We start from the raw sequence: 24,059 nt of genomic DNA on the forward strand, positions 1-24,059 counted from the left end.
ACAGGGTGGGTTGAAGATTAAGGGGTCATATCTGGAGAATAAAATTAAGGGATGAGAGAGGATTATACTCGGAGAAGAAGAAAGGGAGAGGTAGAATGCGGTAAATTATCTCATATAAAACAGACAGCTTTTACTGTGGAGGGGAATTGAGGGAAGGTGAGAGGGAATGAGTGAATCTTATTCTCATAGGAATTGGCTTAAGGAGGGAATAACATACACATTCAATTGGGTATGGAAATCTGTCTTACCCTACAGGAAAATAGAGGGGAAAGGGGACAAGAGAGCAGGGGGATGATAGGGAGGAGGGCAGATTGGGAAAGGGGGTAATAAGAAGTAAATACTTCTGAGTAGGACAGGGTCAAAAGAAAGAATAGAATAAATGGGAGGGTAGGATGGGATTAAGGGAAATAGTGTTAGTTTTTCACAACACGTCTACTGTGGATGTGATTTGCATAACTGCACATGTACAACCTATATTGAGTTGCTTGCCTTTTCAATGAGGGTGGGTGGGGAGGGAGGAAGAGAGAAAATTTGAAACCTAAAGTTTTAAAAACATATGTGTAAAAAAAATGTTTTCACATGCTACTGGGAAATAAGAAATACAGGAAATGGGGTACAGAAATCTATCCTGCCCTATAGGAAAGTAGAAGGCAAAGGGGATAAGAGAAGGGAGGAGAGATAGAAGAGAGGACAGACTAGGGAAGGGATATTCAGAATGCATGCCATCTTGGGGTGAGGGAGGGGTGAGATGGGGTGAAAATTTGGAACTCAAAAACTTGTGGAAGTGAATGTTGAAAACTAAAAAATAAATTTATATTAAAATATATTTCAGCTAAAAAAGATAAACAAAAAACCCGAATGTTATCTTATTCATTATTATTGTCTTTAATACTGTTATTAGTTTCTATGATTTGTTCTTTGACCTACTAATTTTGGAGAACATTTTAAATCACCATAATAGTCTTTGTCTTTTGTTCATATTTCAGTCAATGAGTCAGTAAGTATTTTTTAGTCATCTGTTGTGTGCTAGGCACTGTACTAAGCACTGGAGATACAAAAATGCAAATCACAGCCACTGCCCTTGAAGTACTCAGAATCTAATGGGTGAGACTACACACAGATTTCAGGGACAGCTAGGTGGTACAGTGGATAGAGCACAGGGCCTGGAGTCAGGACGACCTCAGTTAAAATCTGACTGCCAACACCTGGGCAAATCACTTAACCTCTGTTTGCCATAGTTTACTTATCTGCAGAATGGGGATAAAAAAACCTATCTCACAGGATTGTTGTGAGGATTAAAGTGTAAAGTGCTTAGCTCAGTGCCTGTGACATAGTAAGTGCTGTATAAATGTTAACAATCATTATTTTGTACAAGTAAGCTATATATAGGATAAATAGGAAATAATTAAGAGGGAGGGGAAGCACTAGAATTAAGAGGGATTGGGAAAGGCATTCTTTAGAAGGTAGGATTTTAGTTAGGACTTGAAGGAAGCCAGTTGGCACAGATGAGGAAGGAAGAAAGCATTCTAGGCATGAAGGACATCCAGAGAAAATTCTTGGAGCTAAGACATATAGTGTCTTGTTTGTGATTAGCAAGGAGGCCCAGATCACTAGATCAAAGGGTATGTTTGGGGCAATTTGGGGGGAAGAGGGTGATGGGAAGAATATAGGGTATAAAATGATGGAAAGGATGGGGTTGGGGTGGGGTTAGGTTATAGTTAACTTTGAATGCCAAACAGAGGATTTTTTATTTTCTCCTGGAGGTGATGAGGAGACAGTAGGATTTAGTGAGTAGAGAGGGTGATATGGTCAAATCTACACCTTAGGAAAATCACTTTGTCAGCTGAATGTAGAACAAACTAGAGTGGGAGAGACTTGTGGCAGGAAGACCAACCTGTAGGCTATTATAATAGTTCAAACAGTAGTCTGTCACCATGAGATTATGAGGTCCTACACCAGGCTGGTAGCAGTATCAGAAGAGAGAAGAGGTATTCAAGAGGTGTGGCCAAGGTGAAGTTGACAGTTTTTGGCAATGGATTGGGTATAGGGAGTGAGAGATAGGAGTCAAAGATGACCCCTAGATTGGGAGGATGAGAGTATATAGTAATGCCCTTGACGGTATTTGGGGAGAGAGGAGGACAGCTATGATCTGTATAATGCAGTACGACCTAGTAGAGAGAATTAAGGACTTGGTACAGTAGATCTGGGTTAAAATTCTGCCTCTTATACTTTCTTTGATTCAAGTAAGTAACTTTACCTCTCTGTTCTAGGTCAGTTCTTTTAAGGTTATAAATTATAGACAGGTTGTGAACTATGATGGTGGAGAGCATCACCACACTGTTAAATGCTCTTCTTTAAACACATGAATTAATGTGTTATTTTGCATTGTAATTTGGAGAGTAAGCTCCATTAGGGTAGTGATTGTGTTTTATCTGAACTTTTTGTCTCCCCTACTCCCCATCAAAATACTCTGCTTGAAAATATTTGTGGAATTAAATTGAACATAATTCTAAATGGCAGATAGTTCAATTATTGCCTTTGCATTGTTTTTAGGCTTATATTTGATTATTAGTAAGTTTGATATTTTATAAATTAATCATAGTTTAAACAAAAATAATGAAACTACTTTTACATTTTTCCATTCCATTCTAAGGAAAGCATCCCATCTCAGTCCACTGTGAAAAAGACCAGCATCTCCCAATAGTCTTTCATTTTTTATTTGCATTTTGCACATTTTTGAGTGGCTGATTCACTTAAGTATTTTAATTCAAAAGGCTTTCTACAGAACTTAGAGATTTTTGATGAAAAGACAAGTGTCTTGTCTTATAATAATAGGGACTTAAAAATACATGAAATTTTTGACTAGATCTGAAAAAAAAAACCCGTGAAGTTTGGTTACTAGATCTGGGGGCAAAGGGAATAAAGGATTAAAAAATTATTCTTCTATTTTAAACTTGGAGAACTCAGTTCAAATCTTAAAAATTCCTTACTTTGTTTAGATCACTATGCTTGATGCTAAGGGAAATGTAATTGATGCTTCTTCAGCAATTTAATTCAGCAATTGCTTCTTCAGCAGTTTTAATGGTTGTTCAGTTGTTTCAGCCATGTCCAACTCTTTGACCCCATTTGGGGTTTTCTTGGCAAAAATACTGGAGTGGATTGCAATTTCCTTCTCCAGCTTATTTTACAGATAAGGAAACTGAGGCAAAGAGGTTTAAGTGACTTAAGCATCAAACAGTTAGTATCTGATGCTAGATTTGAACTCAGGTCTTCCTGACTCCAGGCCCAGTGCCTGCACCACCAGGTACCATATTAGATGCTAAGAGATCTGGAGACAGAAATGCAGTAGTCTCTGCCCTCATGGTGCTTACATTCTGCTGTGAGATGTTGTCATTTTGTTAGTTTGAGTTTGCAAAGCTAGCTATCCAGGCCTGGCTTTATTTCTTCTTAAGTATTAAGCCTGTTTTATACTGATGATATACAATGCCATCAGGTGCATAGGAAATTTTCCCCCTTTATATAACTTTTTATTTAAAATACTCATTTTCTATTAAAAAAATCTGTTAAAATGACTGAGCAGAAAATTAACTAGCTTTATCTTTAATTTTATGCTTTAAAGGTGACCATGTCACTTCTCCCTACTCAAAGGAGGGTTTCCCATTACCTGTAAGATCAATATAAACTTCTTTTTTTCAGGATATGAAATTCTTCTTAACTAGCCCCTTCCCATCTTTTCAGTCATATTCCACATTACTTTTCTTCACACTCTAGTTTAGACTTTGGCCTACTTGCTATTCCTCACACATAGTGAGGAATTTCCCTGTCTCTCTTACCTTTGTGCTAGCTAACCCCAGTGCCCCCACTTCCTCTTTGAAATCTTCGTATTCCTTTTAGATTAATCTCTACAGTAACTTTGTTCAAGAGGCTTTTTTTTCAGGTCTCCCCAACTAGTAGTGCCTTGCCCCTAAGGCTACCTCTTATCTACTTTGTATGTCTTTGATATATATATGTATATGTAGTATATGTCTCCCTTATTAGAATGTAAGATCCTTTAGGACAGTTACTGTTTTCACTTTTGTGTTTGGGACCTTAGGTATTAGTATGATTAAGCAGTAATTTAGCGTAAGATTTAAAGAAATACAGACAGATAGGCATAGCTTTCTTACATAAAAGTATAGAATTTTAGAGCTTAAAGGCACCTTAAAGATCATTTAGTCTCTTCTCCTTTCACTAATCTTCTCTTACAGCTTAATCTGTGACTTTCCCTTAGGCCTTAGTAGAATAGGTTCCTCTTGAACCTATCTTTAAAGTTTGAAACCCTTTGGGATATAGATAGAGAGATATACATACATATATATACATACATACATACATACATATGTGTGTATGTATTTATATATATGTGTGTGTGTATGTATTTATATATATATATGTGTGTGTATATATATGTGTGTATATATGTGTGTGTGTGTGTGTGTGTGTGTGTGTGTGTGTGTGTGTGTGTGTGTGTGTGTGTATATATATATATATATATATATATATATATATATATCTGGCACTGATACCAGAACTTTTGAGTCTCTTTTATTCACTTAACCTTTTGTTTCTTACTGGAAGAAGAAGCCTTTTGCTACCTGTTTTCAATTTTAAAAAAGAAAGGCCCTGTTTATAATTCCAGTTGCTTTTTCTTGGCTCTGCAGAGACAGAGCACTTGCTTTGTATTTTTTCCTTCTTTCCTAATATTTGCTCTGTGAATTCATCTGTTTGTATATTGGTATGACTATGATAAGCATTTCTAATTTGTCAGAGACTGTTATATTCCATTATAGGCAATAGGCAACAATGAAACAATCCCTGCCATCAAGGAACTTAGCATTCTACAGGGGAAAGAAAAAAAAACCCATGAACACATTTAAGTAAATTTAAAATATGTACCAAATAATTAAAAGTTAATTTTCTGGATGAAGGCAGTATCAGCTGGAGGTTGGGGATTAGTAAAGACTTCCTGTAGTAAGGAGGTGGCATGGTCTCTTGGTTGATAAGAGGGTAAGGTAAGGACAAAGGATAAGTTGTTTTGTTATACTCGTCATCTTTGTTACTTCCCAAAACATAACTTTTTTGTAGCTACTACTCTTCTATATGTGCTCTGTCTCTTATTAGAGTATAAGCTCTCTGAGGGTAGGGATTATCTCACTTTTTTTTATATCCTTACTACTTAGTACAATGTTTGGCACATAGTGAATGCTTAATAAATAATTTTCATTCATTTCCCTCATCAGGAAGCTTAGGGATTCCCTATTTCCTCTAGGATAAAATTCAAACTCCTGTGTTTAGTATTTAAAAATCTTTCCAAATTGACTCTAACCTATCTTTCCAAACTTAATTCTTCCTTACCTATTTAATGATTAAGATAAATTAGCCTACCTACTATTTCTCATGCAGGGCATTTAATTTCTTATTTCTCTGCATTTACATGGAATGTCTCCTATGTTTGGAATATACTTTCTCTTCACTTTTTCCCCTTGAAATCCCTAGCTTCCTTCAAGGCTCAAAAACTCAAGTGCCACACACTTTAAAAAGCCATTCTTGGCTCACACTCATTAATGCTTCCTTACCATATGATTTTTATTTCCTTTATATATTAAAAAAGTTTACAGAGGCAGCTAAGTTGGCGCATAGATAGTGGTGGATAGAACACCGGTGCTGACGTCAGGAATACCTGAGTTCAAATTTGGCCTCAGACACATAACACTCACTAGCTGTGTGACTCTGGGCAAGTCACTTAACCTCAATTGCCTCACTTAAAAAAAAATTACTTATTTCTGTACTCCTTGTTTCGCTTCTGTAGAGGGCTCTTTGAGGGTAGGGGGAACCTACCACTTCTCAAGGCAGCCCATTCTACTTCAAACTTAAAATTACCTCTTAGCAATTTCCATCCTTTGTTCCTGTTCCTTCTCTGTGAGGACAAAATTAAGAAAGTGCAATCACTTTACTTTGTAGATGGTGCCTTAGGTGCTATCAGTCATAGTATATCTGTAATTGGGGAGAAAATTTAATTAAAGAGGGTAAGTCAATACTTGTTCACTTTAATAATTGACTGAATAATTTTATCACTATTCAGATGCTGCCTTGCTGGAAGTGCACCAATAGCTCACTAGACTGAGGTATTTTCACTAGTCATTGAGAATCTCAGCCTTAGTAAAGTTGGCCTTTAGACTTTGCAAAACAATTTAAAACTGACATGCTCTAGAACAAGTACATATAGAATTAATTTCTATGCACTTTGAATCCTTTTAATTTTTTCAGTGTTGCTCACAGTGAGTTTTTTTTTAAATTCTTTTTTAAGGCAATTGGGGTTAAGTGACTTGCCCAGAATCACACAGCTAGAAAATGTCAAGTGTTTGGTCTGAGGCCAGATTTGAACTCAGGTCCTCCTGACTTCAGGGCTGCCACTGCGCCACCTAGCTGCCCCCTCACAGTGAGTTTTAAAGGAATATTTGGAACAGAGATTCTTTTTTTAACTGATCCGTTCTATTGTCTTCTACATTTACTGAATGATCATTTTAGAGCTATAGGCTCTAGGTTTACTTGAAAAATACAAAAATACCCTCCTGAGAATGGTGTACACAGTGATAGACTCAGCCTTTCTCATCAGTGCAAGAATCTAAGACATCTCCAAAGGCCTCATGATGAAAAATGCTATCTACATCCAAAGAAAGAACTGTGGAGTTTGAATGCAGATGGAAGCATACTATTTGCTATTTTTTTTCTTCTGTTGTGTTTGGTTTCGTCTTTCTAATGATTCCTCCTATTGGTTCTAATTCTTCCTTACAACATCACCAATGTGAAAATATATTTAATAGGAATGTATATGTATAGCCTATATCAAATTGCATGCCATCTTGGGCACGGGGGAGGGGTTAGGAAGGGGGAGAAAAATTTAAAACTCAAAAGCTTATGGAAGTGATTGTTGATAAATCAGAATAAATTAATAAAAAAAATACCTTCCTTGAAGATAATTGTGTGACCAATTCTGGGGAAGTCAACTTAGTATCTGGTAATTTTTTTTTTTACAACTTTTTATTGACATTTAATGTTGATTTTAGCATACGGTGTTATAATTCTTTTAGAATCTAACTCAGAATTGTTGCAGTAATCAGATTAGATGCTAATAGACTTTCTCACAATACTACATTCTATTCATTTTTTAAAAAAATCTTACTGTGCAGAGTAGCAAGAATAAAAGCTAGGTTCTTCACAACACACACACACACACACACACACACACACACACTTTTTCCACATTAGCTCTTTGAAGAGCTATCCCTTACTTTTTGAAGACCCTCTGCAGTCTGACTTCTGACCTCATCATTCAACTGAAACTGCCTTCCCCATAGTTACCAGTGATTTATTAATTGCCAGATCTATTGGTCTTTTTTCAGTCTTCATGCTTCTTGATAACTCCAAACTATTTAACACTATTATCATCTACTTCTCCTGTATACTTCTTCCTCTCTGGTCTTTCATAACATTGTTTGGCTCCTATCTATCAGGCTGCCCTTCAATTTCTTTTGCTAGTTCTACATCCGTGGCAGGTCTACTTACTGTGTCTTTCGATGTTCTGTTCTGTTCCACCTCTTTCTATTCTATTCTGTTTCACTTGATGATCTTAACTCCCACATATTCTGTATGCATATGGTTTGCTGGATTTTATATCTAGCCCTGCTGTCTCTCTTCATTAACAGTCCCAATGACCACCTGCCTTTTGGAGTTAGAAAAAACTGAATTTCTTCCTCAGCCTCTTATTATCTGTGTGACCTGAGGAAGTCACTCACCCTCAATTTCCTTACTATTAAAATAAGGCTAAAAATATTATCTATTATGAGGCGTTTTGTGAGGATCAAGTGAGATAACATGTAGAGATTTACAGATCTCAAAGCCCTATATAAATGCTAGCTGCTGTTATCATAAGTGATTTATATTGGATATCCCATAGGCATCCCAGAGTCAGCATGCACAAAATATAACTTGTCTTTCCTTATGAACTCTACATTCTTCCCAGCTTGCTCCTTGCTTTTGAGGGTGCCATCATCTTTCCTAGTCACCTTTGCTTACAACCTTGGTTTCCTTGGTTATCCCATGTCCTTCTCTCTCGTAACACACATGCAATCTGCCAAATCTTGTTTCTGCCTTCAAATCATCTGTCATGTTCCCTTCTCTCTACTCATACAGCAGCCTGCATCAGTTCTTTTTTGGACCATGTCAGTAGCTTTCTAATTGTTCTCCATACCTTAAGGGTACTACCTTATCCATCTTCTGTTTTCCTAAAGTTTAGGTCTGACTACATCTTATTACATTTTTCTACTCTCCACACACACCAGAATCTAGCTACATTGGCCTACTTGTATCTCATGTACTATTTATGCTCTATCTCTTTACCTTTGTTGAGGATAATCCTTATGCTTGGAAAGCTCTCCCTCCTCATTTCTCCCTCGTGGAATCCTGGTTTCCGTTAAGGCTAAGCTTTAGTTCTTCCTTCTACAACAGACCTTTCTCATTCCCCCCTCAGCTACTAGTGCCTTCCCTATTCAGATTACTTTCTACCCACTATGTATATGTCTTACATGTGCCTGAGTAATTTTGCACTTTTTCTCCCCTAGTAGTATGTGGGCTGCTTGAGGTCAGGTACTGTATTCAAATGATGTGCATCTGCAGATATACTTAAAAGTGCTTTTATCTGTGATGTTATGTCCATTTCCTAGCACATTTAATAAATGCTTGTTGGTTGACAATTCTATGCTTTTCCTGTATGTTCTTCTTGCTTCCAGCTTCAATTTGTTGAAATCCTACTTTATCCTTCAAGGTCAAATGCAGGTCAAATATGATTTTCTTCGTGAAACATTTTTGATCCACCAAAATGGATATTTTTCTCTCTGCTGTGAGTCTGCACAGTAATTTTTATTTCTCTCTTGACTTCTGCACCTCCCCATCACCACTACCCACCCCTCACACCTTCATTTTGCTTCATGTTACAGTTTTGTTATTATTATTGTTCTTACCATTTCTTAACTGTAGACTTTTCTTAGTGGCTTGATCATAATAGGGTCTCAACAAAAAGCTGTTGGATGAATAGTATAAGTGAAATAGAAAAGCAGTGTAACCTGAGAAGCCTGTGTCTTACTCATCTTTGTATTTCACTCAGTGTCTTGTGTGGAGTGAGAACTTCATAAATGTTTGTTGAATTGAATTAATTGAAAAGGCTTTTTCAGGTCCATTGTGTTAATGAAGCAGAAATAATTGATGATGTTTTGAATATAGTCCTAAGCCAGATAACAGTGAAACCCAAAAGGAAGATGCTTAGCCTGGAGGTTGGGGTAGGGGGGAGGAATAGGAGTGAAGGGTGCAATGGGCAGAGGAAGGTGAATTAACCATGGGGGACAAGGTGATAACTTTGTTGAAGTTTTAGCCAGCCAATAATGGTAAACTGCCCAGGAAATCATGCAGCTTGGCTTTTTTTTTTTTCACTCTGCATTCATAAGAGAGATGCAGATGATACCAAAGCATTTACTTCAGGGTGGGTTTTTTTTCCCCAAAAGATAAGTGTCAGAACAGTTTGTGGGATCACTCAGTACTCAGTCTGTACTCAAACCATATTCATCTGCAAGTAATTTTAAAATTCAACAAGTGGTATTTCCTAATGATATGTTGTCATTAAAGGTTAAATTGTTTTTAGTATGTTGTGAGTAAGAAGGAAATATCTACTATTTTAGGGAGAGTTACATTTAAAAGTTAAAATAATGTGCTTTTGTTTAATCTTACATTGTGTGGAAAATAAAATGTACTGATCTGGAACATTTTATTACTTGATGATAGATAACCAAGGTGTAACTGTGTGTGTGTATACACACACAGTCCATCCATCCATATATATTTTAATATGGTAAAAACTTTACCATTAGCTCTTTAGAGTGTTGTTATTAGCAGTTATTCTTATCTGTAATTTGTCATTACTATTACACAGCAGTTTTTGTATTCTATGTCACTTCTGATATTTTCCCCTTTGCCTCAAAGAGGTTAAATTTCAGTGAGGATTGGAGAAACTTGTAGAATATTTTGTCTGAGGCTTTAGTTTTAGTTAATTGCTTAAAAATGATAAAATGGTTAGTTGTTTAAGTGTCTTATTGCTTTTCAGACCTATTAAGTGTGAAGTCATGTGCTTCATTTGAAGAAATTGTTAAAGACAATCTGTCAGGCCTATTTTTTTCTCCCAAGTTTTCAATTACCATAGAATAACTTTCATCTTTTCCTCAGATCTCTATAGTTTTTTTTTCTCTTCTGTTAACATTAATTGTATTTCCTCTGGTCTGCATTTAAGAAATTGTAGGTTAGCTTTATATTTTTGCCGAGTAAGAAATTCACAGTTTAAAATAATTAAGTTGCTGAAAAGTTTATTAGCTCTTAACGATGAGAAAAACCCTACTGAATATGTTCAAAACCTACTAATTAATGAGACTACAAAAATGACAGATTTTACTAGCCAATTACACTGTTTTTCTATAAGTTTTACCAAAGTAGTATGTAATAAAGTAATAACTTTTCTTTTGAAGTGTCTGTGAGCTATTGGTTTCCATGGGCAAAAAAAATTAGAAAATAAAAAAAAACCACCGTTAGAATTTTGGGATGACTTCTCAGTTTTTTTTTTATTTGTTTAGTATTTTATTTTTCCCTAGTTACATGTAAAAATAATTTTTAACGTTTGTTTTAAAAACTTTGAGTTCCAAATTCTCTCCCTTCCTCCCACTCCATTGAAAAGTCAGGCTGTTAGATCTAGCTTATACATGTGTAGTCATACAAAACATATCCATATGGTCATGTTGTGAAAGAAAACATAGACAAAAATCCTCAAGAAAAATAAAGTTTAAAAAAGTATGCTTCAGTCTCTATTCAGACACCATCAGTTCTTTTTCTGAGGATAGATAGCATTTTTATCATAAGTCCTTATTGTATTGCTAAGAATAGCTAAATCACTCACAGTTGATCACCTTAGAATATTACTGTTACTTTGTACACAGTACATTTCACTTTGAATCAACCTATGCAAGTCTTTCCAAGTTTTTCTGACAGCATCTGACATCTGTTCATCATTTCTTATAGTGTAATAGTATTCCATCATAATCACATAGTACAATAGTATTCCATAACAATGCCCAACTGATGGGCATTCTTTCAATTTCTTATTCTTTTTTTTTTTTCATCCAGAGACAAGGTTTATTAGAACATCTGCCATATTGGTCAGACTCTTAAGGAATCTGAACATTACTGAGCCGTTGGCTAGATTATAAGAATCTGAGCAATGGCTAGATTTTAAGAATCTGAGCACAGGAATGGAGACATGATGGACCTTATATACAGAAAGACTGTGAGAGGGTTCTAGGAGTGGTCAGGTAGTTTGGGATGACTAGAGGAGGGGTCTAAGGAAGACCTGGATGGGAGTGGCCAGTAAGCTGGGGTGAACAGAATGCCAGGGACTTGGACCACTTGGCCAAAGGAGAATGGAGTCTAGATAGGATTAAGGATGAGAAGTGGCCAGGGACAATTAGGATTTAACCCAACAGAATTGGGAGATTGGGTTTAGCCACAATAAAAGGCCAGTTGATAGGATTATACCCTCATGTGAAAGCCAGAGATTTGGCAAGGTGGGAAAGTCTAGGATTTTTCCTTTTAGGGGTTCAGATACCATCTCCATCATTCCCCCCTCAAACAAATGAGACCCAAATTATTTTGGGCTGAAAGACTAAGGTATGAGCTTCTGAAACTGCTTCCTGCTGGTAAGGTGTGTAGAGCTGTCTCTGCCTCAAAGGGGGTTCTAAAGAGGAGGTTAATTGGAAGTGAGCACTGGCTGCATCCAGGGGACAATGGGGAGGACATTGGCTGGTACCTGTTGTTTACTGCCAACTGTAGGTGAATGGCCTGTAGCTTGGAAGACACAAATCTGACAGAAAAGACTGCAGGGCCCAGATATAGGGAGAAGTAAAAGTGTAAGAGCCCTATTAAAGTAATTTACATTTCATCTGCAGGATTATCTGATCTTATTACTTTTTCTAAAGTTTAACACTTTTGCAGGTAGAAGTTTTCCATCCCTGGGATCAATAGTTAAACAAAGGAATTTGCCAGAGGCCGACTTTCACTTCAATTATCACTCAAATTCTCCTCCCCAAACCAAACTGAAGATGTTTCTGATTTAATTTCATTTGTTTTGGGGTATTGAATGACTACACGTTCAGGTCAAAACAGTAAGATCTCGCACACTTACATTGATATTTTACTGACCACTTGCTCTGATTATAGGAATTTGCTATCAGGGACCAGGAATGGGGCCCAAATATGAGAGGATAAAACATCCTTAGCTCTGTTTCGATTCAGATGATTCAGGTTTCCAACCATGTAGTATCAAATCCACCTCATTGCCAGACTCAGGAATAGCCAGGTGGGTAACATTCGTTTTCAAAGGAACATCATGGGGAAACTGAGCCAGGAGGATCCCATCTTAGACTGATGCAAAAATTGTCCTCTCAGCTTTTCCCAATGCTGATTTCCTACCAATATCACATTCTCTCTGAGTAGCTTGTGGCATTTCTCTCAGATGGTGGATTATTGATTATCAATGGATTATTATGAACCATTAGACAACTCAAAATAAAATCCCATGAGCTTTTACCTCACACAGCAAGTTCCACTAATCACAGCCTAGGAAAAAGTTTTCCAGGATTTACATCTCAAATTTAAATTTGTCTTGGTGTAAAAAGTCAGTTGCTAAGAGATTATTTCTATATACTTGGAAATTCTCAGCAAGAGAGAACCCAAACAAGCTTTTTGGAAAGTTTACACATCAAAATAATGACCAACAATAGCCAAATTGTTTTAACTGTAACCAAATTATAAAAAGTTGCTTGATATAACTGATTAACTTGAAAGAAACCCATTATCGTCAGGTGACTTCAATTTTGTTAAATGCATTTCTGAATTACTTTACACAGAGAATCAACATCTCATCATTGACAGTTAAAACTACAACTTTAAAAGAGCGTGCTTACCCAAGTTCGGAGGCTAGCTTCTTTACCTTGAGCAGGATGTGCTGAACCTGAATGATGCTTCCAGGCAAAAGTTGCCTGAAAACCCAAGGCCATTGCCAGTGGGGCCCATGATGTAGAGGGCTAATTCAAAAGCAAGGGAGGGTGAAACTCTCTTCTCCTACAGAGGATTAACAGTTACCCTCTTGACTCAAGGGAAGGGAGTAGGAGAAGGGAGTGACCAGGGTTGTAAGGAGGTATTTTGAAACTCCTTAATGATGGATCACAAAATTTCCAAAATCTACTAAGATGTTTTTAGCTCTTCTAACTTTTCCCTGTAAACTCCATGAAGGAGGATTCAGAGGTGTATAGAAAACAGAGTAAGTAAGACTCAGGGAACCAAAAAGCACCTGCAGTTTTCCCAATTCCCTAGCACCAGGAGAATTGACAGAATTGGGCATATGCTAACAGGGCATCCATCCTTGTCCTTTGCTGCAGAAGGTGTACCCAGGTCCATGGCCTTGAACTGAACCAGTGAACCTGAGGGCACCAGGTCAAGTTGAGACAGCCTTGTAACTGTCTGCCTAAAAAGCACCTCCAAGCTTTCCTAGGTGCTTGGAGAGCAACCCCAACTGCAGGGCAAGAAGAGGGAAGACGGGGGAGAGGCAGCAAGGCTTACATACCTTCCATCTTGGCTGGAAAAGAATTTAGGGTTAGGCAGCTTCTCTGCATGGGCCACCAAAATGTTGAAGTTTAGGGGTGTTTTGACCCCAAAGTGACAACACATGGGTCCTGGCTGAATGAATTTGACCCAAGCCTTCTTTCAGCCAAAGACAAGGTTTATTAGAACATCTGCCACATTGGCAGACTCTAGATTATAAGAATCTGAGCAGGGGCTAGATTTTAAGAATCTAAGCCTCAGTTTCTAATTTTTTCCCCCCGGAAAAGGGCTGCTATAAATATTTTTGTACATATAGGTCCTTTTTTGTTTTGTTAACTTTTTTGGAATACATACCTAGCAGTGGTATTGCTAGTTCAAAAGGTATGCATTGTTATAGCCCTTTGGGCATAGTTCCAAATTGCTCTACAGAATGGTTGAATCAGTTCACAACTCTGATGACAGTGCATTAATATCTCACTTTTCTCACATCCCCTCCAACATTTGTCATTTGTCTTTTCTTTCCTATTAGACAATCTAATAGGTATGAGGTTGTACCTCAGAATTGTTTTAATTTGCATTTCTCCAACCAATAGTGAGTTAGAATGTGTTTTTGTGTGGCTATAGATGACTTTGATTACTTCATCTGAAAACTGATTATATCTTTTGATCATTTACCGATTGGGGAATGGCTCTTATTTTTATAAATTTGACTCAGTTCTCTACATGTTTGAGAAATGAGGCCTTTATCAGAGAAACCTTCAAAAAAATTTTTTTCCCACAGTTATTATTGCTAACTGTATTTCCCTCCTTCCTATTCCTCTCACCCCTATTTATTCTCCTTGCTGTCCTTTCACCCTGTCTCTCCTTAAAAGTGTTTTGCTTCTGACTTCCTGCTCCCCCAGTCTGCCCTCTCTTCTATTACCCCTTCCCCTTATCCCGTTCCCCTCCTAGTTGATTGTATATTAGATCTCTATACCCAATTGTGTGTATATGTTATTCTCTCTTTGAGAATTGAGCCAATTATGATGAGAGTAAGGTTTACTCATTCTCCTTCACCTCCTCCCTCTTCCCCTACACTGCTAAAACTTTTTCTTGCCTCTTTGATGTGAGATAATTTACCTCATTCTACCTCTCCCTTTTTCTTTGTCCCAGTACATTCCTCTCTCACCCCTTAATTTTATTTCTTAGATATGGGATGATTTCTTTAACCATTAGCTTTTTTCTACCTTTAATATCAAATTGTCAACCAAATATTGTGCAGATAGAGCCATTCTTGATGGTAATGCCATGTGTTATGTACATCATAAAGGCATGTTGATAACATTATTACTATTAGTACTAATAATTATGGTGCAACAATGTACACTGAAATATAATGCTTTGTAGTTACAGAATGCATGCATTAATTTATTTGGTTTTCTTACTAACCCTGTGAGACAGATAATGCAGAGATAGATACAATTTATAAGTATATAGTTTAGTTTGAAGCAATATGTAAAGTGAGGAAACCAAGGATTAGAGAAGTGGGCCTTGACCAAAGTCATACAAGTATTAAGAAGTATAATCTAGGCTTGAACATAGGATTCATAACTAAAAATCCAGTGCTCTTTTCCTCCAAAACAGTGCTTCTTTGATGTACAACTTGGTGCAACATGGAGAAGATTGTTGAGGGAACCAGGTTTTAGAGGAGTTTTCTGAGGATATCAGCTTGTTAATATTATGATGTGATTAGAGTATCCATTCCACTGCCCTGATATTTAAAAACATCACAAAGTACTAGAGTATTTAAAACAGTCATAATTATATTTTTATCTTAGATTCCAATTTTATATTAAAATTCCAAGTATTATTTTATTACCTTTTGAACATTAAAATATTTTAGCATTGATCAAAATGATATTTTTTAATCTAAAGGAAAATATTTATTTGTAGAATCACAGAGGACTTTTGTCTTGTTTACTCATATGCCACAGATAATGTCTGTTCAGTACTATGCCTAATCTTGAGATTAGCCAGTATACTATGTAATATTTAATATGCTAATATTTACAGGAAATGTTAGTTTGGGTTGCTAATAATTTGATAGGTTCACATTACAGTTAGAAATGGCTTTTTATTCTCTCTTTCTATATTCTTATTTTTAGCTATTCTATTCTGAATTTAAAATAGTTCTTTTCCTCTCCACATGGTTGTAGCAGTGGGAATTTTTGCAGTTCTGAAGTCAGGTGATTTCTTTTGTTTAGTGTTACGATGCAATCTTATCCATTGTGGTTCTAAATTCTCTGTCTTGATTAATGTTCAAGTCAAGCTCATCAGTCTTGAAACTGGCCAGTACATTACTTACTTGTACCTTAATATAAAAGTAAACATATATCTCTCAAAGGAATTATTTATTCTTAGAAGTCAGAGGCAATTGTCTAATAATAATAATCTAATCATAAATGATAATGTTTTCTTAATTATAAAATTTTTCAGTTGCATGTTTAAGTTTTACAAGAAATAGTCATGTTAGTTTTTTGAACTCTGCAGAGTTGAAGTAATGATATTAACCTCAGAAAACATGCACAAAAGTTGTTTAATTATTTCACAGTAATGCTGCATTTATTTAACCCTTATGATTTCTTAAGGCAAGTGATGCTTTTTTAAGGTCATCTAAAACTTGATGAGCTTTATAGCTTTGAAATACTATAGTTAAAAATGCAGTTGAGTTTCTGTTCTTTACTCAACAGTACCTGGCCTCCATTTTATAAAATGATACTTTAGTTATAAGACTATCTGAAAGTCTGTTCTAAGTCATGTAATTTAAAATTATATTATGAATTTTAAATATAAATTACATAAATGTGAATTTAAATCTATAAATTTATGTCACTTGTGATTCAATGTAAATAACTCACGTTTTCCATTTTTTATAGAATCAAAGAATTCCGTCTGATATGGTATTTCTCAGGACTTCTGAAAAAACAGGTACTATAAGAAAATTCAATTTAATTAATTTATTTGGTTTTTTAAAAATTTATTCTAAGAGTTTAATTTTTACTTTTTAAGGGAAAAATGCTGGACCTGTTACTTATCTCTTTTTTCCAAGCCGGTTTATGGAAGATAGTGAGCTTGGTTACCTACTCTGTCATCTGTCCTTCCCTATTTATTCTGTTTTTTGGTGGCTTCTAAAACTAAAGGACAAAGATATGGCACTATTTGGGAATATTCAGAGAAAGAGTACTACAAACTTTCAAGGTATTCCCAGCAGCATCTTTGGGAAAAAAGTGTTGTATCCCATGGTGACTATTCTGAAGAAGAGAGAATACTCTTTGGAATATGTATGTTCTTGTATGTTTGTTTAAAGAATTTATAACATTACTTATGTTACACTGTCAAAGAATAAGATATTGTGGCTAATTTGGATTTATGTTATCAATATAATAATTTATTCTAATAAAACCAATATATTCATTGCATTGTAATTAGAGTATACTTAACATAATGGCATGATTGAATCTTTCATTAAAGATTGAGGACTTTTGTATCACTCAAAATTACCACAATCATTATATGGTAGGTATAGTCAGTCAGTCAGTCAGTAAGTGTCATATGCCTGTTACATGCCAGATACTGTACTATGCACTGGGAACATAAAGAAAGGCAAAAGACAGTTCTTGCTCTTGAAGAACTTAAAATCTAACAGGGGAGACAGTATGCAAATAAATAGGTACAAACAAGCAATATATACTGAATATAAATAATTAATTAACAGAGGGGAGGAACTAAAATTAAAAGGGATTGGGAAAGACTTCCTGTAGAAAGTGGGATTTTAGTTGGGTCCTGAAGGAAACCAGAAGGTGAAGATGAGGAAGGAGAACATAGAGGCCAGCCAAAAACCAAGAAATGAAGTGTTTTCTTTGTGAACATCAAGGAGGCCTTTGTCATTGGCTTGAAGAGATGTTGAAGGAGGGAGGGTGGAAGAGTGTAGTGTAAGATATAAGAATACTGGGAAGGTAAGGAGGGAGAAAGTAGGTTCTGAAGAGCTTTGAACTTCTAACAGTAGACAAGAAGAGATTGAGGATAAATAAGGGAATGGAGATGATAGAGGGTGTTATATGCTGAAAGAAATGGAATGCAATCAGTATAGGTGCAGGAAGTTGAGTTTTGTGTATACTGAGTCCTGATGGTACTCATGAAATTGTTGTTTGGATGAAGTCTTTTTAATGAGTCTTTGTTTTGCTGATGTTTCTTTCTTGTTAGAAGTACCATGCAGAATTAATTCCAGTTGAGACTATTTAAAAGCAATTCTTCTGTATAAGGGATGTGAAACAAAGTTCTCTTATCTGAATGGGAATTTTTAATATGCTTTTAAACTATGAGTTCATAATAGTTCCTGATTTTTTTTCTTTGAATAGTTGTTTTGATGTTTCTTTTGGCTAGGGATTCAGTTAATCAATATACATTGAGATACATACACACACACACACACACATATATATATGTATATATATATATATATATATATATATATATATATATGTATATATATATATATATATATATATATATATGCACATATATATACACATATATATGTGTGTGTGTGTATATATAATATATATACTATATATGTATAATATACATATTATATAGCAGGAATTGCATCAGTTTCTAGGGATGTAAAGACAAAAATGTATTAATTCTTACCTTCTAGGAGCTCCCATTCTGTCAAGTGAACCAACATGAACACAAATATGAATCAATCCAAAATATATGCAAAAGTAATTATGCATACACACATACATGTATGAGGGCTAGTTTCAGGAGTGTACTAGCAATGGCAGGAAAGTCCTTAATAGGAGATTTTACCTGAGCTGGACCTCAAAGAAAACTAGGAATTCTAGGGAAGTATAATGAGAAAGGGTTGGAGGGCAGCCTCTGTAAAGGAGTAGAATAAGAGATGTAATATCATGTATGGGGACTGTCGCATAGGTTGATTTGGATTGGCCACAGAGTGAATGAAGAGGAAAGATAGGTTTCATCTTCATTTCTCTATATCCTAATGTCCTCCATGCTACTTTAGTCCCTTATTACTTTTTGCTTGAGCATTTGCAATAGCATCCTAATTTATCTCTCTTCTTTTTTAATACATTTTCTACTCAGCTACCAAAGTGATATTTCTAATGTATCATGAAATGAACTTTTTGTTTTTGTCTGTTTTGCAATTAAATTTTTTTTCATGCTTATGGTGTAGTTTTACAGGTATTTGCATTTTTAATGAGAAATGTTGAAGTATCAGGTTTTTTGGATCTATATAAGGAAGAGCTTTTGCATTACAATTTTTTCTTAAAATATATAATTTTAAATGTTAAATTTAAATTGAATGAATACTTTTATATTTTATGAAGGACAATTTTTAAAAAAACAATAATAAACAATTATAATTTATTTAAAGCACTAGACTAGGACCTTTTGTATAATGTTTAACTGGAAAATTGTTAAACTGTTGAAAAAGAAGCTTTGAAATGTAAGCACAAAAGTGTGGTGGTTTAAATGGGACTGTTTAAGTAAAGCTCTTTTGTCTTACTTACTGGCTGCATTTAGAAGTCTCATTTTTAGTTCCTAAGTGTGGTGCTATAAAAATGAAGTGTAATTGTCTTAGTAAATTAAAAAAGTATCTGCTGATTACTACTAGAAAATTCTAAGTGATGACACAAATTCTGACCCTTGGGAAACAAATGCATTTTCGCCTAAGTGGGTAATTTAAAATGCCACAGCATTGAAAAGAAGACAAAATCAAGAATCTAATGTATACTTTTCTGCTGTTTACAGTGTTTCACTACATGTAGTAAGCCTTAAAAAAGTGACAATTACATATAAAGATAATGGTTTGGCGAGTGTCATGGTGAATAACCATAGATGTAATTACTGTAGCTATTAAGACACAATTTCCAGTATCTTTCACAAAGAGTGAATTAGAGTGAGATGTATCCTCATGGAAGGCAACTGTGTTTTTGTACAGAATTAGAGTATCATTCATGCCAGGATTTTACTGAATTCTTACGAGAAAACCTTTTTTTTTTAGTTAAAGGTAAAAATATTTACTTTAGTTCTTGAAAAAAAAAGACCAAGATATTTTTCTTAGGTTAAATTCTAATATGCAAATATTAAGGTACAAATATGTATGGTGTTTAGGGTCCTGTAGCTAAAAGTTAGGAAACTTGGGTGCTACTTATCATTCAAGTCAGTTAAAGTCAGTGAACATTTATTTAACTCCTAGTTAGCTAGTATTATTTCTTCTAGTAACCAGTTGGGTGAGTTGTCAAGTTTCTCTCTTTTCTTTCCTCATCTTTAAAATGAACATGATAATTTATTAATAGTAAACATTCTGTACTCACCACTCAAAGGTTTTCTGGAAATCATATAAGGTAATGCATACAAATATACTTCTTCTTTGTCATATGAGAATTAAGTTTTAAGAAAAGATTTAAAAGGAAATTGGTTTGATATATTTTTCTTATATGTTTTCCTTCTTAACTTTTTCCTCAAAGGAATTTTTCAATTAAGCAGTATATTGCCTTCCCCTTTCCTCCCCACCAGTAACCATGATTATCCCATCCTTCGAACATTGAGGCTTGTGCTGTACCACTGTGATTTCCGTTGTAGAAGTTGGTTTCTTCAGTGTATATGTTTTGGTGCATTGGATTGCTATCTACTTTTAGTATCCTCTTTTTCTAGACCAACATGTTGGTGATGTTTTTATTGAAATTTAGCATGTAGGTAGGGTTTTATTTAGAAAATTTAGTATTTATATTTGTGTATTTTAAAAAAACTATAGGCCATTGTGAAGAGAAAAAAATGTGTTTTAGTAATAGCAGTTCTCCCTTAAATTCCTTATTCAGATCCCTTGTCATAATAAGGAGGTAACCCTATGTTCTCATAAACTCTGACAGTACTTTATGCTTTGGGAGGTTCTGTCATGGTAGAAAATGTGGTCCTATTGACAGGCTACTTTTTGAGTACGTGCTTAACTAAGTATGAAAAGGTCTTTCATAAGCTACTCACTAAGTGTATACATTTTTGCCTGTGGTAATCTATGAAACCTTCTGGTCATTCGAGCTTTCGTCTTTAAGTCTTTACCATTTATCTTTTACATATTCTTTCTCTCCTTTCCTTTTTTCTTCCCTCCGTGCTTCCTTTTTCTATCATCTCATATTCTGCAGGGAAGCCTTCTCAATCTGTTTTACTTCTAATGCCTTCTTTTAGTTTCTATTTATCTTGTATATAGCTTATTTGTACATATTTGTTTGCTTGTTTTCTTGCTATAAGATTGTGCGCTCCTTAAGGACAGGGGCTGTCATTTTCCTTTCTTTGAATCCTCAGTGCTTAGCACATAGGAGGCACGTAGTGAATGTTGATTGACTATTGAATGATGTATTTTCTTCCCCCATTAGAATGTAAGCTTCTTGAGAGCAGGGACTGTTTTTGCCTTTTTTTTTTAATTCCTGGTGCCTGGCACGTAATAAGGACTAGATAACTTGTTGAATGGTGAAAGGCAAAAATATGATATGGTCTTCAGTGCTTTGTATTTCCCTTCCATTTCTGTTGTAATGGTGGCACAGTGATGTAGAATAAACGTGGAGAACATTCTGAAATGTTGCTGACTGTGGGTATGTTACAGACTTTTGTTATGTAATCTCAACTGGGCCCTCACTGTGACAGGACAGTCATTTTTTTTTAACCCCCTAATCAATTCATTATCCCACTTTGTGCAGTAACTTTTCTAAACCTTTTTATTCCTCAAATGTCCCATGGCTCCCCCCCCCCCTCAGCTGAGAACTTTGCCATATGTTACACTGAAAAAAATTGAAACTATCTGCCAAAAGCTTCCTCTTCTTCCATCCCCCTCATTTCACATCATTCAGATGCCTTCCTCCACAATCTTCTCCTTCAGCCTGTCTCCCTTGAAGATGTGGCTGCTTTTCTGCTGTCAGTAAACACGCCCAGATCTCCCTATGCCCCCAAAACCTTCACTGAATTCGCTGTTCCCACTAGCTGTTATGCTGTATCTTTCTTCCCTTTTGTGGTTAAATTTCTTGAGAAGGCAAATTATAGTTGATGCCTCCATTTCCTTTCTTTTTGCTATCTTAACTATCTGCAGTCTAGTTTCCAATCTCATCAGTTACCAGTGTTCTCCTGTTTGAATCCTTATCCTTCTTGACTTCTCTGCAGCCTTTGGCACTATTATTCACCCTCTTTTCCTTAATTATCTCTTCTCTTTAGGTGTTAATGATATTGCTTTTTTCCTGATTTTTTTTTTTACTTATCTGACTCCTCATTTTTCTTTGTTGGATCTTCATTCAGGTCATGTATGCTAATGGTAGATATCTCCAAGGCTGTGTTCTGGACCTTCTATTTTATTTCTTTTGGTGATCTTATCAGCTCCTGTGGATTCAGTTATCATTTTTATGCAGATGATTTTCATATATATTTATGATATTTGAATTGTTTCTTTCTGGCTGCTTACAGTATCTTCTCCTTGATCTGACAGTTATGGAATTTGGCTACAATATTCCTTGGAATTTTACATTTTGGCATCTCTTTCAGGAGGTGATTGCTATATTCTTTTAATGACTATTTTGTCTTCTGCTGCTAGAATATCAGGACAGTTTTCCTTGATAATTTCTTAAAAGATAATATCTAGGCTCTTTTTTTGACCATCGCTTTTAGGTGATCAAATAATTTTTAAATTCTCTCTTCTGAATCTGTTTTCCAGGTCAGTTGTTTTTCCAATGTTGTATTTTACATTTTCTTCTATTTTTTTCATTCTTTTGATTTGTTTTGATTCTTGATGTGTCAGAGAGTTATTAGCTTCCACTTTCCCAATTCTAATTTTTAAGGAATTATTTTCTTCGGTTAACTTTTGTTACCTCCTTTTCCATTTGGGCCAATTCTGTTTTGAAGGACTTGTTTTCTTCAGTCAATTTTTGTGCTGCCTTTTCCAGGTTATTGATTCTTTTTTCATAATTCTCTTAGCTGTCATTTTTCCCAGTTTTTCTTCTACCTCTCTTACTTGATTTTTAAAATCCTTTTTGAGCTCTTCCTAGAGGACGTTTTGGGCTTGAAACCAATTCATATTTCCCTTTGAGGCTTCACATGTAGACATTTTGACATTGTTGTCTTCCTCAGAGTTTGTATTTTGATCTTCCCTGTTGCCATAGTAGCCTTCTGTGGTCAGGGCTCTGCTCCTCAGGTATGCGGGGGCACTGTCCCAAGCTCCTTGCTCTTGGGCTGGAGGCTTCACAGCTGGTCTGCTGAGCCAGGGCTGTGGGGACTCGGTTGCCAATCTATGCTGTGGCTAAGAGCCTCCTATTGGTTTTCCCAGGTACCTCTTCCACTGAGTTGCTCTCTCCTTTTACCCAAAAGAGACAGACCTTTCCTGAAGTCCTTCTAAGTTATCTTGGACTGGAAAATTGTTTCATTCTGTCTTTTTGTGGATACTGTTGCTCCAGAATTCTTTTAGAGGCTTGATTTAATGTTGTTTCTAAGGGAAACTGGAGAGAGCTCAGGCAACTTCCTGGCTTCTCTCTTCCATCTTCTTGGACTTGGGCCTAAAAATATTGTATTGATTTTGACACAAATGGAGAAGTTTTGAACAGGTTGGGCTCAAGGAAGAAAAGATCATGAGTTCTGTTTTGATCATATTGATCTGTGGCAGAGCTTCTTAAACTTTTTCAACTTGCAACCCCCTTTTTGCCCAAGAAATTTTTACAGGATCCTGGGTATATAGGTATATAAAATAGGTATGCAAATCAAAAATTTACTAATAATAAATCATAAAGAAATTTATTTTAAAATAATTCTTTGGTCTACATATAATTTTATCATTTATTAAAGAATGCAAATTTTCATGCTAATGAGATAGATATGTTTGCTTATTTTTACATAAAGAATTAAATCTTGGTGGAATACTTGATACTGCCAGGCACAGAACAGCTTCAGTGTTTTTCAGAGTTGATCGATATTTTGATTTTATAATAATCAGTGCTGAACACACTGCTATGCATAAATATGTAGTACAAAGTGGCAAAAGTTTGTTTAAGGCCATTTCAGAAATTGTTCTAATTCTGTTCTAATCCCAAGCCAAAATTAATTTAATGATTTTTTAGGGAACTCGAAGTTTTAAACCTGTGCTGCTTGATGACTTGGCAAATTCTTCTTGAACTTTTAATGGCAGATGACAGACATGTTTTATTTCCATTGAGTATGGTTTATGAACCCAACTTAGTTTTTGAGAATGAAAATTTGAAGGGCAGTATTTCTGAAACTGTCTCTCCAGGTACTTC

General features: G+C 35.5%; 1 protein-coding gene across 7 annotated transcripts in view; it reads left to right on the plus strand.

Annotated features, from left to right (window-relative positions):
- Positions 1 to 24,059, plus strand: part of ATP9B (ATPase phospholipid transporting 9B) — a 460,772-nt gene that overhangs the window by 114,515 nt on the left and 322,198 nt on the right. For all 7 annotated transcript variants that reach the window (XM_020986912.2, XM_020986914.2, XM_020986916.2 and 4 more), the window contains one exon: positions 16,647 to 16,698. In XM_020986912.2, coding sequence (XP_020842571.1) covers positions 16,647 to 16,698 — 52 coding nt within the window. The remainder of the gene's footprint in view (positions 1 to 16,646; positions 16,699 to 24,059) is intronic.

Source organism: Phascolarctos cinereus, unplaced genomic scaffold (assembly GCF_003287225.1).
Source record: "Phascolarctos cinereus isolate Bilbo 61053 unplaced genomic scaffold, phaCin_HiC Scaffold_4;HRSCAF=312, whole genome shotgun sequence".
Classification (NCBI taxonomy): Eukaryota; Metazoa; Chordata; class Mammalia; order Diprotodontia; family Phascolarctidae; genus Phascolarctos; species Phascolarctos cinereus.